The sequence below is a fragment of the Amblyomma maculatum genome, chromosome 10, assembly GCF_055883805.1.
Source record: "Amblyomma maculatum isolate TAMU_Amacu chromosome 10, ASM5588380v1, whole genome shotgun sequence".
Taxonomy (NCBI): domain Eukaryota; kingdom Metazoa; phylum Arthropoda; class Arachnida; order Ixodida; family Ixodidae; genus Amblyomma; species Amblyomma maculatum.
This window is the reverse complement of record NC_139353.1, coordinates 149,155,818-149,171,453: the sequence shown is the minus strand read 5'-3', so window position 1 is coordinate 149,171,453 and position 15,636 is coordinate 149,155,818. Positions and strand designations below refer to the sequence as shown.

Below are 15,636 nucleotides of genomic sequence, written 5' to 3'. Positions count from 1 at the left end.
GTTTTAAAGTGCACATTTGCAAAATGCTATTTCAAATCGAACCTGAACGTACGCTCGACTTATATACATTGTTTCCAGAGTTTAGCGTTCACGACCATTGCATATGCTGAAATCATGTTTTCAACATGTCCAAGTGCTTCGAAGAGGCCGTCTCACTCACAGTCAACTCGTCGTTGTTACTGGGTTTTTTGGCATGTTCATTGGTCATAAACAGCACATCAGGCACTCATTTGGCTTCATCTCACCTACAGCAACATCCACGAGCATTGAATTACCTTTAATTTTTATTTCGGCCAATAATTTTGGCTTTCCCAGGCCTAAAAACAAAAGTTGGTTCTTTATACCAAAAATTGTTTCAGTTTTGAAAACCAGATGGCACCAGTAGGCTGAAGTATGGCAACTTTGTTTGCATACAACTAACTGAAAGTGCGGACGTGACAAACTGTGTACTGTTACTCAAAACGCCTTTCTAAAGCTTCCGAAAGTTTTTTTTGAAGACTTGGGACGTAGACTGCATCTATTTATACTCTACAATGTATAAAAAAAGGCTTGCCTCATTCAAATGCAACCAAACTCAACGTAATAAAATAATAAAGAACGCTGAACATTCCCAGCACCACATACCTCTTCTGTAGGAGTAAAGTTTGCCAGAAGCCGGACCTTGATGAGTTGGTGATAGTTGTAGACTGAACACAGGCTGCAAACTTGGGCTTAAGAGCTATAGGCGATGAGTCTGGCTCACAGCATGTCGTCGTCGTGAAGTTGAGAGCCTCATCAAACTGTGCAGGAATCGGCTTGTTGTAGTCGCCGTCCTGAAGAAAGAAGCAAAAGTCAAAACTAGACCAGCAGAATGAAGTCAACTGGAGACGTCCAAATTAGAAGGAGCAACAACTACATGCATGTACGCAAAGGGTACACAAAAATATAGCAACAGCTCCGCATTGCTCAGTAAAGTACATCGCTGCAAAGTAATTTGCCCAGACTGTTGACAGCACAGAACACACTGCTGAGCGAAATTATCAGATCCCGCTGTGACATTCATCACTGATGCATTTATGATACTGCACAAACAAAATGCGCATGATTGCTCCACACATTCTTTTTCCACGAGGAAAAATATACAGGCAGCTGAAGAAGCGTAGTGCTTCTAAATCACAAACTTTACAACTACAAATTAATGTTGGAAGGCTTATGACTCATGAGGTCTTAATGTCCCGAAGTAACTCAGTCTACAAGAGATTCCAAATATTGTTATGCTGAACATCAACTACGCGCTTATTTCCAACTATATGCTGTTACTAAACTTGTTGCACAGTGTTCAGTTAGTCGAGCAAAGTTCCTGACAGCACTGTAACAATGAAGTGGACCTATTCTAGTACCTCCACTGAAAAAAAAACACAAGAGGTTCAGTTCAGAAACATTTTTAACTGCTAAAATTTAGACATTTTCCACAAAGTGTAGCACTTCTGTAGATGTCATTATGCAGTAGCCTGCATATATAGTTATCATGACATCTTCAAAACTCTCTCTTTTCATTACAGTTTATTTTTCTAGATCCAAATTTTGCACAAAAATCATGTGCTAGGGTCGACTATGTATAGTCGAACTTTTGATGCCAGCACATGCCTATTTATTTAATATGTGCATAAGGCAATCCCCGCAAGGTGAAGACCATATTAAATAGGATAATATTCACTTGGCTAGTCTTGCCATTTACGAAGTAGCTCTCCTGACCTTAAATAGCAGAACGGAGACCCACAGAAGTGGCAGCCCCATTTTCAAGCCCAAGATCAGAAAAATTGTTCTGTGGAATTTCAGGAAGCCGCATGGCTACAGTTGGGTGTGTGCTAATAAGTTAGCACTTGCTTATTGTTTAATTCCTGTGGCAAGGATGGAAAAGCATTGTCGCTTTCAGGACCCAGCCTCAGAGAAACAAGTTCATAGAGTGTGAGTCACTGACACTTGTTTAGAAAACAGGGGTGGAATTATGCACAATCACATCATAAAAGCTGTCACAAGCCTATCAGTCAGTCCCCGCTCCTATTGGTCAACAGGTCCATCGATCAGAATCAACCAACAATAGCAGGGCTAACCAATCGGTTTATGACAGATAAGTGATAATTTCTGTGATGTGATCGTTGCGTCATTTGGACTCTGAATGTGCAAACCCTTGTTCTTCTTGATGCATGCCTCCCTGCTTTTAAGAACGTTCTGAATCTGCCTACTCTTTTGAAGGGTTGGCCTTGGGTAGCAGTTTCCTTAGCCCTGTGAATGCGCAGCTTCAGAATGTAAACTGCAATGCTTTAAGAGTAAGAGAAAGTAAAAGGAAATCAAAAGACAACTTTAACACACATTAGCAAGCTGCAGCCTAGAAGGCATCATTTAATCATCAAGTGGTTTTATTGAAAATCATTAAAATAATGAAGAAATAGATTTGTGCCAGCTGCATCATCTGCCACTGCGCTCAGAGGCACCCGAGCTGTAGTGGTACACAGAAAATGTATCGCTTGGGTAAACGAGGATCTACCAAAAATGACTGTGGCCAGTCAGCAAGTTCATCATACCTCCTTGAATCCATTGTACTGGTCACAGCTTGGGCAGTCCCAGCAGTTAATATTGCCATATGAGACCACTGTCTGTGCTCCGCAGAACCAACACTTCACTTTGGCTGAAAACAGCGGCCTGTGTAGAGAATAAAGAAAAAAATAAAGGAATATTTAGCAAAATGCAGTCAGTATACGATGGCTTAGTTAAAATGTGTTGCTACAGTTATTACCAGGACATTTCCACGAGAACAGATATAAACACACAAACTATGTGCACAGTTGAGAATAAAGATAAAAAGAAAGGAATATTTAGCAAAATGCAGTCAGTATACGATGGCTTAATTAAAATTTGTTGCTAGTTATTACCATGACATTTCCTCGGGAACAGATATAAACACACAAACTGCGTGCACAGTTAAACAAGGCATTAGCTGCCGAGTTCCACAGACAACCGTGTGTGAGTGGAGACACAGATATTCAAGCCATACAGCCACGAGCACAGTATCCCAGTACTGCACATCGAACGCAGTTGTCAATAATAATAATAATAACGTTTAGTTTTTCTGACCAGGGTCGGCAAATTAATGTTTTGTCTCCCTTTCCACCGCCTTTCGTGATGGCTCAGTGGTTAGCACGTGCGGCTGCTGAGCCCTAGAACGCGTTTTCAATCCCGCCGCGTTTCGATGGCGGCGAAATGTAAAGACGCCTGTCTCAAGTCTTTCACTCCCACCACTTTTTTTCACGGCTGAGTTCGGAATGCCGTCGTGGAGACGGTTGGTCCGCCCTTTTCTTTCCTCCACAGCGTTCCGCAAAGCCATTTTTCAATTTCATCGCAGTGCATTAACAGCAGCTTTGGTCATGTAAAGAGCTGTGAACTGATGTGGACTAGAGCAGAAGTGAACACCGCGGTGACCTTGTTAGTAATCGATGTAAACAATCAAATATAATGTAGCTGATAGCACACCGCGGCTTCAGATGCTGCAAGTGAACCATTAAGTATTGAGAGGGTGCTGCTACGATGAAAGTTGTTTTCCCATCGACAACAGTTGCAGACACAAGTCGACAGACGCGGACAAACTCTCCTCGCCGCCTACTACATATTTCATTTATTTGTCCCTTAAAGGCCCGAAGGCATTACATAAGGGGGGGCGTACATACAGGTTGGAGGGTAGTAGCAGAGAACACAAAAGAAAGAAAGGGGGAAAAATACACGGGGTACCAAAAAAGTGTAAAATAACATACAAACTAAAAGCAAGAAATAAACATACAAAAAGAAAACAAGCAACAGTTGGCACTCCGGTGTCGCAGTATGAATATGTTTATGAGAAGTGATTAGCCAGTTTCTCACGGAAAAGGCGGTGATCGGAGCATGCAATTACGTTGTCGGGAAGGCCATTCCAGAGCACTATGGCGTCGGGAAAAAATGAACTGCTCATTGCGGAGGTGCGGGTTTTATTGCGTGCGATTGGGTTACTGTGGTTTAGGCGGGATGACGTACGTGGGGGTGGCTGCAGCAACAAATGTCTTGGTGAGCGATAAAAGAAAGAGTGAAAGAGGCATAGCCGGGAAATAACACGGCGAGTTGCTAGTGTTTGAAGGCCGAGGGATCGTTTTAGTAATGTTACGCTGGTATTTCTTGAGTACTGCGATGTAATAAAACGGGCGGCGCGATTTTGAATGGCTTCAAGGTCTGAGATGAGATACGATTGTGATGGATGCCAGACAGATGACGCATACTTCAATTTAGGACGTACGAATGTTATGTATGCCAACTTTTTTACTTCAGGTAAGTGCTATCAATAACTGTGTTTTTGCGGGAGAATGATATGTATTGGCATTTATTTAGATTAAGAGGCATGTGCCATTTGTCACACCACGCTGAGATAGTGGTTAGATCCTGTTGAAGAGCGGCAATGGCGCTAGCGCCGTGGATGGGGCTGTAAATTACGCAGTCATCTGCGAATAAACGTAGCGTTGATTTTATGTTGATTGGTAGGTCATTGATGTAGATGAGGAATAAAAGAGGTGATAAGCCTGCACCTTGAGGTACGCCGGATGTTACGTCGGAAAAAGCTGAGCGACAGTTATTAACACAGGTGAACTGCTTACGTCCTTTAAGGAACTGCTCTAGCCAGGAGAGCAAGGTTTGTGGAATGCCGAGCGATGAGAACTTAAAAAGAAGAAGATTATGGGAAACACGATCAAATGCTTTTGAAAAGTCGAGAAAGATAGCGTTGATCTGGACAAGGTTATCTAAGTATTGTAGAATGTCGTGGGTGAATTCGGCAAGCTGGGTCTCACATGACAGCTGCTTCCGGAAGCCGTGTTGATTCGGATAGAAAAAGTTCATTGATTCTAGGTGGGTCATAAGATTGGAAAAAATAATGTGCTCAAGTAGTTCAGACGGTATACTAGTGAGGGAAATGGGAAGATAGTTGTTAGGGCACGTGCGGTCATCCGCTTTAAATATGGGTGTAATTTGAGCTTTTTTCCAATTGTCAGGGACAACCCCGGTATCTAAAGATTGCGTAAAAATTAGATGCAGTACCTGGCTAGACAATGAAATGGTATTTTTTAGTAGCTTGCTGTTAATTTTTTGTCTCTACGTTGCAAACTAGCTGTGACAGACACAGCAATGAATGATTCGGAGTCAGTTTTGTATGCGTAGAGTTCCTCATGCGTTGTGGCATAGGCCTCCCACAGACGTTTTTCGCAATCACCTTCACCATAACAATGAAAATCTCTGAGGACAATAAAAAAACACCGTTTTGGTGTCTTTTTAAACTTGTCTACGTATTCTTCTCTACATCAACTTTCAATATAAATAAAAATATATTGCACAATATTGATGCACAAGTCGTTACGACCAGTCCAATAAGACCCTTAAACAGGAATTTGCAATCACTGTAGGTCTGACTTCTTGGTCACTAAGCGAAGAAAATGCGAGCAGAATTGCATTCCAGGTTTTAAAAATATGTCCAACAGTAGGGAAAAGATGTCGACGGAAATGAGGACGGTAATGTTGAGATGACCGGAGCGACCATGAGCGCGGTGGTGTGCTCACCCCAGACGTTCGTTTTAAGAGGCGGAGCAGTGAGAGCTCGTTTTTGCGTCTTCAGACCGACAGACTTTGATACATATATTATGGTGAGGCTACCCAAACCTAATAGAAAATAATATGCCTCTGCCAGTGCCACTAGGTATAAAGGGCTTATAGTTCTTCCCCAATAGCGTTCAACACATCTGCAATGAAGATTCACTATTCTATCCGCCTGTTTCACACCGCAACCAGACGCCAATCACACGGGGTGAAGTAAATTAGATGCGACCGCTGTCGGGGGCCCCGCTTCACCAGTGCAGCCGACAGCCTCTGCCACATGAGAAAGTGCTGCGCCAAATGCGATCGGTGGAAAGCACGAATGTGGTGCTGCAGTGGAAAAGCAAGGTATCGAATTCTAAGAAAAAAAGAAAAAAAAAACTATTGGTAACCGGATGCTCGTGCCTCTCTCAGATAACGGCATCCAGACGGCCTGAAGAGGGCCTTTTGCCGCGCGTTCGATCTACTCTTCACATTTCAGGCAAGCACGCTAGTCGGGACTGCATTAAAGAAACTGTACAGGAATAAAAATTATGTGCGCTGTCGTGTCAATCAAAAAACGCAATCCGCGTTAAGGGGAAGGTGATTGCGAAAAACGTCTGTGTGTTGCTTGATGCCACAGCGCATCAGGAGCTTGATTCTGCTGCTTCCAACTTCCAACTTTTAATGCGAACGAATTGCGTGAACATGTTACAATCTGAAACGTCTGGCGTCATCGTCAATGCATACGCAAAAAGTCAGTTCATGCGCAAATAAATCCGGTCTTTTTCAGAGAGCGTGATAAAAGCGGAACTAACACGTGCTTCTCCTCGTTAGCATATCAGCTCCGATTCCACGATTTCTCGCGTTACACGCTGTTTCGTTTTTCCGATAACAGTGCTAGCAAGATCCTGAAAAAGTCCTCACAAGTAAGGCAGTAGATGGCTACGAAACCTTTAAATTCTTTTCCGTCACTGGCATTTTTTACGTTATTAGCATGTTCTCTCAACCTGTCGATCAAATTGGTAGATGCCTTGATTCTACCAATTTGATCATTGGAATAATATGGAATAGGGGTTTTATGTAGTCATTCACATTTAGGGTGAACACGCGAAGGGGTGGTTGCTCTCATCAAAGCGCCGCTGCGTTCTATACAGCTGCATATCGAAACAAATTTGAGTCGAAATTGAGAGACATGGAGGTAATGGTTCACATGGCCTGCCAATTATCTGCATTGGGTGGCTGGGTTGGATGCAAAGGTGCTTTGACAAGAAAGTCCACTTGCTTGTGTTTTCCCTTTAACAGCGAAGGACCCCGCACAGCATGCCCTCCAGAGCATGGTTCTCCGTCATGGTCGAACTACCGGCTGATACTCCCTGTGCATATATCTTGTAAATAAAAGGGAGCCAAGAGTTCTCTCTCTGCTCGCTCGCCTTCAGGCCATGATACACCGACAAAACGACCTATTGTGCGAGCCCGAAACGCCTCCGAGCCATCCAAATCTGTAAAACTCCGCAGCATAAAGCGCAGACAACCACCGCAAAGATATGCGACGCCGTAGCTTTAAAGGCTACCATGTTTGGATTGAAAACAAAAAACGTGAGATGTCACGTACTGCGCAGTCATGCAAACATGCTTAGTCGGCGAGGAGACACTCTCTTCGTATTATCTGACGGCTCACCGCTGTAACCACTCTTTTTGAACATAGTCATTCACGCGTAATGCATCCTTGCGTATATATTTTCCTCACCAACTGTACGTTAAAAATAATATCTGATAGCGTGTCAACTATTGAAGGACAATGAATATAGCTACGTAAATCAAGGGGGGGGGGGGGGGTTAGATTGGTGGAAATAACGTAGCCAGCTTTATTTTCGAGGCAAATTGCAGCTTTAACATTAACACTTTTTGCTCGACCGTAGATTAAAAAAAACAAAAAAAAACAAGCTGATTAGTTTTACTATCAAAGGACAATGAGTGCAGTAATTATGAACCTTTTTGAATCAACAAATTTTGGAAATTAGAATAGGCGTTTTTTAACAGCAGTTATTTGAACACCTACTATATAGAGAGATTTCAGAGAGAGATTTACTGCGAAGGAGTAATAGGCATCGTGCCGAATTTGCAGTAATGCTCGCACTATTGACAGATAACATTAAATCGCTGATTTTCTCTAAAATCGTCTCCATGCCATTCTTCAGGCGCAGCCTGAGTGAAGGAAGAGGAGACAGAAGAGTGTAAGCAGCTGCTATAGCAGAGAAACAGTCAGGCACAACAGCAAGATGGAAGAGAGCAGCTCTGAACATAGTCCCGCCGCCCGCCATCCCTCTGTGTCCCGTAGGTCTCGCTCTCTGCGGGGCTTGTCAAGGAGAAGACTGTCGCTGAGGCGCTCCTCTTCGGCTGCCGATCGGAGGCGCTCGCTCGCAAGCCTGGGTCAGGCCAGGCGTTCGAGTAGACAGGGTAACTATATAGCGCCTGTCAATCTTTAACGGAACCTACTTTGCTGATATGAATTTTAATACTGGAGCTTCTGTCTGTTTTTGTTTCCCTCCGGACAGCGCGATGAATATATGCCCACGTTGATAGCTATAAGGCTCTATCTGCTCAGCACTACATTGGCTAGCGCTTTCGATCGATAATCTCTACGTTGCGCTGCTAAATAGCAAAGCTGACCAACTCTTCGCTGAAGATTGACGGAAACATCCCCAAAATGTGCACCAAGCTGTAAATTTGGTTTTTCAATTGACGAATAAATGGAAATTACAGGACACCGACTCTGCACTTTACGTGTGTTGCGGAAGCACACTCACAAAGGGCGGTGTGCTGCATACCACCTTATCTCGCACCGCGTTGCGAGTGAAATGCACTTTTTATATCGACACTGGCTACAGTACTTCCACATGCTTAACACGAAACTCTCGTCTGCAACGTTATACTGTTTCCGTGAATAATTAGAAAATAATGCACTGTGAGCATTGTTTTCAACTCCTTTTTGACTATTTTTTTAACGAGGGTCGTGTCTCATAATGAGCTCATTGAACTCGGCTATGGAAGCTTGTCTAAGCACACCTTCTACTTCGTCACTCGCAATTTAACAATTCGTCAACGATCCGCCTGCCGGGCTGTAGCCGTTCCTCAAGTTGTCATATTTTTATAAAGTGTTCGATAGGAATAATTAGCGCAGGTTGCGGCCAATTTCTGCACCAGGGTTGGCCAACTCCTGTTCTGGTAAGGGAGTGCACCGGCATCAGGTCGCATCCCAAACCTATTTATGCAATTCCATCGACGCGCGGTTTTTGTTAATTCCTTTCGTATCCGTTGGGTAATTGCGTGGCACCGGGATTCGAACCCCGGTCCTCTTGCACGCGAGGCGGATGCTCTACCGCTACGCCACCGTTGCACCTTAAAAGCACGAAGTGTTTCTATATTAATACAAACTTAGTTCAGTGTTTTCTTAAAACAGAATAACTGAAAGCCTCTCAAGAGCCATCGCAAAATGTGTACTTTGCAAATTTCACCTTGCTTGAATGCAGGACGAGAAATCGCCGGAGAATGCATTTGAGCCTCAAAACATCGAGACGGGTTCCGCTCTGAATCCACGGAGCCCAAAGCACGCGCCCGCCAAAACCTCATTGGTTGCCGCCGTACTTTGGCCATGATGTTTTTCGCATCTATTCTATTTAACGGAAGTAGCCAGCACCACTCATACAGAGTGATGAGGCGCCAGTGGCGAATACCGGCTGCCAGAGCCTGCGGCAGCGATTCCTGCAGTAGGCTGGCCGCACTGCTCGCCAGCGCTGGGAATCAAAGTGCTCGACCATGCAACGATTTCCACGACTACGTCTGCGGAGGCTGGCTGCGGGGCCGTACGGTGAGCGTCACGCAAGCTTCGCGGGACGCACTAATTGACAAGATAAGCTATCGAGAGAGGGGCATGCAGGTGCCGGAACTTCACCAGACGCCATTGGGGAAGGCAGCCCGGTACTTCACCGCCTGCGACGACGTAATGTCCGCCTCAGACGATCACTTGGGCGAGGTCAAGAAACTATTGCGCAATGGCGGCATTACGTGGCCCAACGTCGATACGAAGAACGATCTCTTTGACGCGGTATTTTACATGTGTCGCGTTGTAAGGGTGCCACTTATATTCGACCTGTCTTTCATTCAAGGCAGGTCAGAGAAGATTCGTATTTCTAATACCATGGGCATGTTCAACGTCATGACTAACCATAGGAAAAAAACGAAAACGTCAAATGAGAAGAACTTTTTCCGCACACTTAACGAATCATTTTCGCTCGAACAAACGTCTCTCCTCGACTTGGACAGATGTTACAGAGCCCTAATATACCAGCAGAAGGAGCTGTTTGATTTGCTGAATGAGACCATCATTAACGCGACGCGGAAAGGACCACCTCAACAGAAGTTCATCAATGGACCAAAACTGTGTCCAAGAAGCGTTGACAGGCAGCGTTTCTCAAGTACTTCAAGATATTTAAGAACGACTCGGTGCTAGTTGTAGTTGACAGCAAAGAGTACTTTTCGGCTGTCTTTGCGCACTACAAAAAATTCGGACAACAAAAAACCATGTATCTGTACGGTTACCTTTGCGCTCCGGCTCTGTTCTCTTTTACGAACGACAAAATTATTGCAAGCTACTACTCTTCGCAGTGCGTTGCGAGCCAACATCGAGCACACTGTTTCCGCCAGACAGACTTCTTCATGCACTACGCGTTTCAGTACAGTCTTTTCAACGACATCAACACTGAGTCATTTAGAGATGACATGACAGACCTTGTCAAGCATCTCTTTCGTGCCGTCGGTGATTTTCTGACACGCCACTGGTACTTCTCTGGGGACTGTCCTTCATACATTACCCAGGACACACTGCTGGATATATTTCGGAGGTATGAGACACACTACGTCAAAGAGATCTATTTTTCACTTCCAAACATGACCAGTGACCCACTCGCGAACTGGATGGCAGCTGCTGAAGCTGCGTCTTCCACCTTGGGCGGAAACGTTCCAGTTGCAGAGCTAATGTTTGGCAGCGAATTGCGAACTGGTGCCTCACCCATCGATGTCGCTGACCTGGACGCCTTTTGGTACGCGCTCGGAGCCCCCAACGCTGTCAAGTTGGCCGGCCTTGGATCGCGTGTAACAAAGATTGTCTTGCACAGTATTTTCACGATGCAAAACCCGTGCAAGACCCTTGACAACAGTGCAAAAAAACTATGGAACTGCCTAACAGCTATGGAGCCAGACGGAAAACACTTGCGAGCCGAGAAACGGGACGTCGTGATCACTCTGTTGTCGCATGGGATTCTGTGGGCAGTTCTCAGACTCAATCACGGGACGTGGATCCCAGTCGCTGGCAGACTTTCCTGCTCTGTCTGAAACAGAGCTGTTTTTTCTGTAGACCTGCCTGCCACTTTGTGGAGATGTGGACGCCGCTGCTATGTGCAACCTGCCCCTAAAGCACAGCTCCCAATTCTCTCGCGTGTTTTCGTGCAGACGCGGCGCTAATATGCGGCCAAAGTTTCAGTGCAGTTTGGAAGCGACGATCCATTAAAGTTGTCAGCACTAATAAACTTAGTATGCCTAATCGTGCTTCTGCATGCCTGCTTTTCATCGCTGAAGCTATGGTTAAGCTCGTCAGAGTCAACTTTTTTCCTATACTGCATATGTCCTCCGGTTCTATAGCTAATTGTTGTGTCACGCAAGGAAGGCCGCTTTGATCTTTAGGTGAGAAAAGCGTTCTACAAGTCTCAGAGTGGGTTTTAAGGGCGTAATGACTCGGTGCGTTTTGACTCGGTGCGTTTTCAGCCTCTTTTATGCATGCATTTCACGACCGCGTGATAGTTCATGCACGTTGACCTGCCTATAAGTATCCAGTTCGTAAACTTCCTGTTGGCGTACTTTTTTCACATCCCTCTTTCTTTTCAAATCACAATATTTTATTTTGGGCTCTTAACTCCTTTTCATTTATCCTCAATTGGTTTAAGCCCGGCAAAGCTTCGTTGGTCGAAACTCCCTCTCTCTTTCTTTTACGTTTTTTTTATTCTTGTTTGAAAGGACTAATAAAAGAGGCTTGTAACCAAACCACCTGGGGCCGTGCTATTGTGAAACGCTTACTCGCGCCTAAGGTTAGTATAAGACCTCACTAGTGAGAGTGCCCATGAAGAATACATGTGGCCTTTCAAAACCTATAGCTGGCGCTAATTTGCATGAATGCCACTTGTTTTACGACACTGTCCTCTTTATTATAAAAGGAAGGAAATGTCGTGGACGATATTAAAACAATGTGTTTACAAGGTATCGGTATGTATTGAGGAAAATCATAAGTAACCATCTCGCGTTTTCTTCCGTTCGCAACATTTCCTTTCCTTTTCTTTAATAATTTTCGCGGCATAAATTTTATTCATATAGATTATTTGTTTTATATTTTGCACTTTCTGAAAGTACTGCGTGTGTGTTCAGCCTGTATGCAGAAATCGCGCCAATATTTCTCGTAAGATGTTGCCATGAGTGGTGGCCGTCTATTTTGACGGCACTACCACCCATCATTGCGCCCTTGTTAGGCATTTTCGGCGCGTATACGAATGTATTTGTGCACGAACATCTAAACGCGCCGGGATGCATGTCGTTATATATTTTTCCGACTGTGGTCTGGGCAACCAGGACTAAATGGGACCACTTATTGTACGTGGGCATGTATGGGCCACGGATGCAGCTAAAAACCGCGGTCGCATTCTCTTCCACCAAGTTTATAAATTATCTTTCTCGCGTACCATGGCGTTTAGACGGAATAGTACATAGCAAGCGGCAGGATGCAAAAGATCGGATAACATGCATGCAAAGAGCAGCGTGCCCAGAACTGGCCGGAATTTCCATTCTCAGCACTTTGGCTCAGTAGCCGAATGCGATAACCCTTGCGCAGCATGGTGTTTTCGCTATTCAAAGGTCGCACGTAACACATTACTGACGGCGATGCATGACGTGCAAACATTGTCAACGTCGCAATGAAGAGAGTAGCCCACTTCGTTGTATCCCAGCGCGTCAGTGTCGCCCTAAACCTATGTTAAAGGCAGAAGGAAGAAGTTGTACTAATCACACTAATGTGGTGTGCTAAAATTATTAGGGTTCAAGAACATTAGCTCTTACTACTTTCTATTTCAAAGGTTGTGGACGTCTGCTATGAAGGACAAAGGCGAAAAGGCAATAAAATATATATTACGTGATCATAATAGGCGCATAGCAACAATGAGCCCACAGCGCTTCGACATTAAACCTTGTCTTCCTTATATATGTGCCTTTTTATAGGCCATCGAATTGAGACTACGCCCCGGACCACCATTTAGATAACATTTGGGGGTCATGTCTTTGAGGCAGGATATCCACGTTTGTGTCAAATATTAAATCTGCTAATTTAAATGAGGTCTAAAATATATGTACTAGACACCCACCGATGAGCTTTTTACCTGGAAACCATGAATATGGCGGAACTCTGGGTGGCCATTACAACCAAACTGTTTGTCACGTAGGCTTGCGGATGGTGTCAAATGATTTGTATCATTCGGTTGCACAGAAGCAGTTTTCAATCTGCCAGGTCTTCTTCATTGGCCCTCCCATGTCTCCTCCTAGCATGCTCCTTGGCAAGGGATATTTATTTATTTATTTCATTCTCAGGATACAAAGTACAATACAAAAGGGAAAGGCAATTCACAGCAATATAGAATATAAAAAGGCTAAGAGCCAAGTACTAATCTTTGAAGATTCCAAGAACCGTGTGGTAGAGTATGGGGATTGCGGTAATTAATGCTCACAAATTTAACAGACGAAGGAAGTCCACAGATTCAGTTATGAGCTGCAGTCTCAATTTTCAACACACTTATCCTATGTAATAGCAGCGAGTTAATAACTTTGTCGAATGCTTTAGCAAAATTAGGAAATATGCAGTCAGATGATGATGCAGTCCCCAAAGAGAATTGCACATCGTAGGTGAAGTGAAGTAGTTCAATATCACGAGAGAAAAACTTTCGAAAGCTATGCCCTGTGCGAGCGATATGGGTAATAAAAATTTCTTATCATACCCAAGAGCTGAAGATAACAATAACACATTTGAAATGTAGACTTAAAAAAATGGGAGGGAATGAAAACTTGGTTTGTGCGGAGCTTCTGACCAACAACAGAAATTGTAATTTTTGAAATCATTCGGCCGCTCATGGGCGTAAATGAGGCGATGCAGACGGCAGTTGGCCTAGTACGCTGTGAAATGAGCGCAAAAACGTTTAGTAGTACTTAAACAAAGAACAGTAGCACATTGATGAACCACATGTGGTAATTGTGCAGGTGGGAGCTAAATAAAAACTGCAGACATCTCCAAGCTACTTCTGCCAAGCTTCACGATAGGTGCCTTGTAAAGGGAAGATGTCATGTTCTTTGTGCTAATAATAGTATAAGTAAAGGATGGGGTGTAATTCTCAGACTTAAGGGGAAGTCTTGCTCTCAACAAAGGCAGCAGCGTCCCCCTCTCTCGCCTGACACGTCTTCCAAAGAGGCTGGAATTCATATTTACTATATTTAAGGAATTGTAGGGACGTTTTCAATGGCAGAAAGATACGATGCCAGGCATCTACTGCGGCAGCCAGCCGGCAGGAAAGAGAGACTAGGCTTTACAATAAATACTCCCGTGCTTGTCAAGAATGCAACTATAAAGACAAACAATTACGCGTCAGTAAAGCTATTTTTGACGGCAGTTGCCGCAATTTTGCCGCATGCGTGTTTACGTATGCAACCATGTACTGCGTGTCGAATGGACGCAGCTGTGAGTTTCCAGTCGTGTCGCTCCTCTTATTCCTTAGCACCTCCAGCACCCCCATCCTTCACGTTTCTCTTGAGGCTAAATGTAGTCTCATCTTCCCTTTATAGCCCCTCCATGAGCTTAAAGTAGCACCATCTCGCCTCCCCTATGCAACCGCTGCTGTTGCTTTTCGCCTGGGGCTCCCAGTATGCGAGGCGGAGCTACAGGACGCTCTCCAAATTAAGTACCGGCGCTTAGTATTGCCCGAGCTTTACAGCGCGTATGTTTTTTCAAAATGTGCCAAAATAAGAAATGGCTGCCGGACGAAACACTAAGAATGAACGTCGACAAGGTATTACACTTGAACGCTTTCATTTCTAGCATACTAGCAGTATATAGGACACTGTGCTTCGGCACACGTACGCGACGTCGATTTTGTTTCATGCATCTATAACGGGACGTTATAGATGCATGAAACAAAATCGAGGTCGCGTGCATCAGACGCTCATCGGCTGTCGACTAAGATGCTTCCTTCTAACTAGGCCGCGAAGTGGAATCATCTACCAGCACTCTCCACGTAGTTACCTCACTGGTGTAAACACAGCTGGTTATAATGCAGCGGAAGTGCAACCTTGACTCCTCTTGTATTCAGGATCCACGACATTGCATACTGCATGTGAAAACAAATTATGCAATCCTATCGAAAAACAAATGTGAAAAATTATTGATAATTTAATTGATAACTGTGTTATATGTAGGACCTGAACGATATCTGTGCGATACATCAGAAATCAGTGTCTCATGTAGAAAGGTAATCAATTTCTCTTAACATCATGTAAATCGTATGATATCGCCAGTCATAGACAGTCGCGTGTCGCACATCTCATTCAGCTCTCATGCAACTGGCGTTTAATATCAAACAGGCTGTAATACTGATCGTACACGCCCTTCGGGATCATTGAGATGGCGTCTTCTATCTCACTGGCACAGCACACGTGTGGTTCGAAATGCACCAAGCAGATATTCCCTCCTGAGATGTTTGCAAACAAAAACTCCATGACCTGTCCGGAAAACCGGTTGGCCGTCAACTTGCCGCCAAGAGGGACCTTGCCACACGGGCCCAGACATCTATCGAGCCTTATATCACCTATATACAAGACATTCTGGCTCTCTGTCGAAAAGTTGATAAAGACATGACAGAACCTGATAAGGTG

The 15,636-nt window shown here is 44.3% G+C and overlaps 1 protein-coding gene across 1 annotated transcript in view; it reads right to left on the bottom strand.

Annotated features, from left to right (window-relative positions):
• LOC146177702 (uncharacterized) overlaps positions 1–15,636 on the bottom strand; it is a 44,650-nt gene that overhangs the window by 19,188 nt on the left and 9,826 nt on the right. The window contains exons 3-4 of the mRNA XM_084581621.1: positions 2,565–2,682; positions 625–812 (exon numbers count right to left, since the gene is read on the bottom strand). Coding sequence (XP_084437747.1) covers positions 625–812; positions 2,565–2,682 — 306 coding nt within the window. The remainder of the gene's footprint in view (positions 1–624; positions 813–2,564; positions 2,683–15,636) is intronic.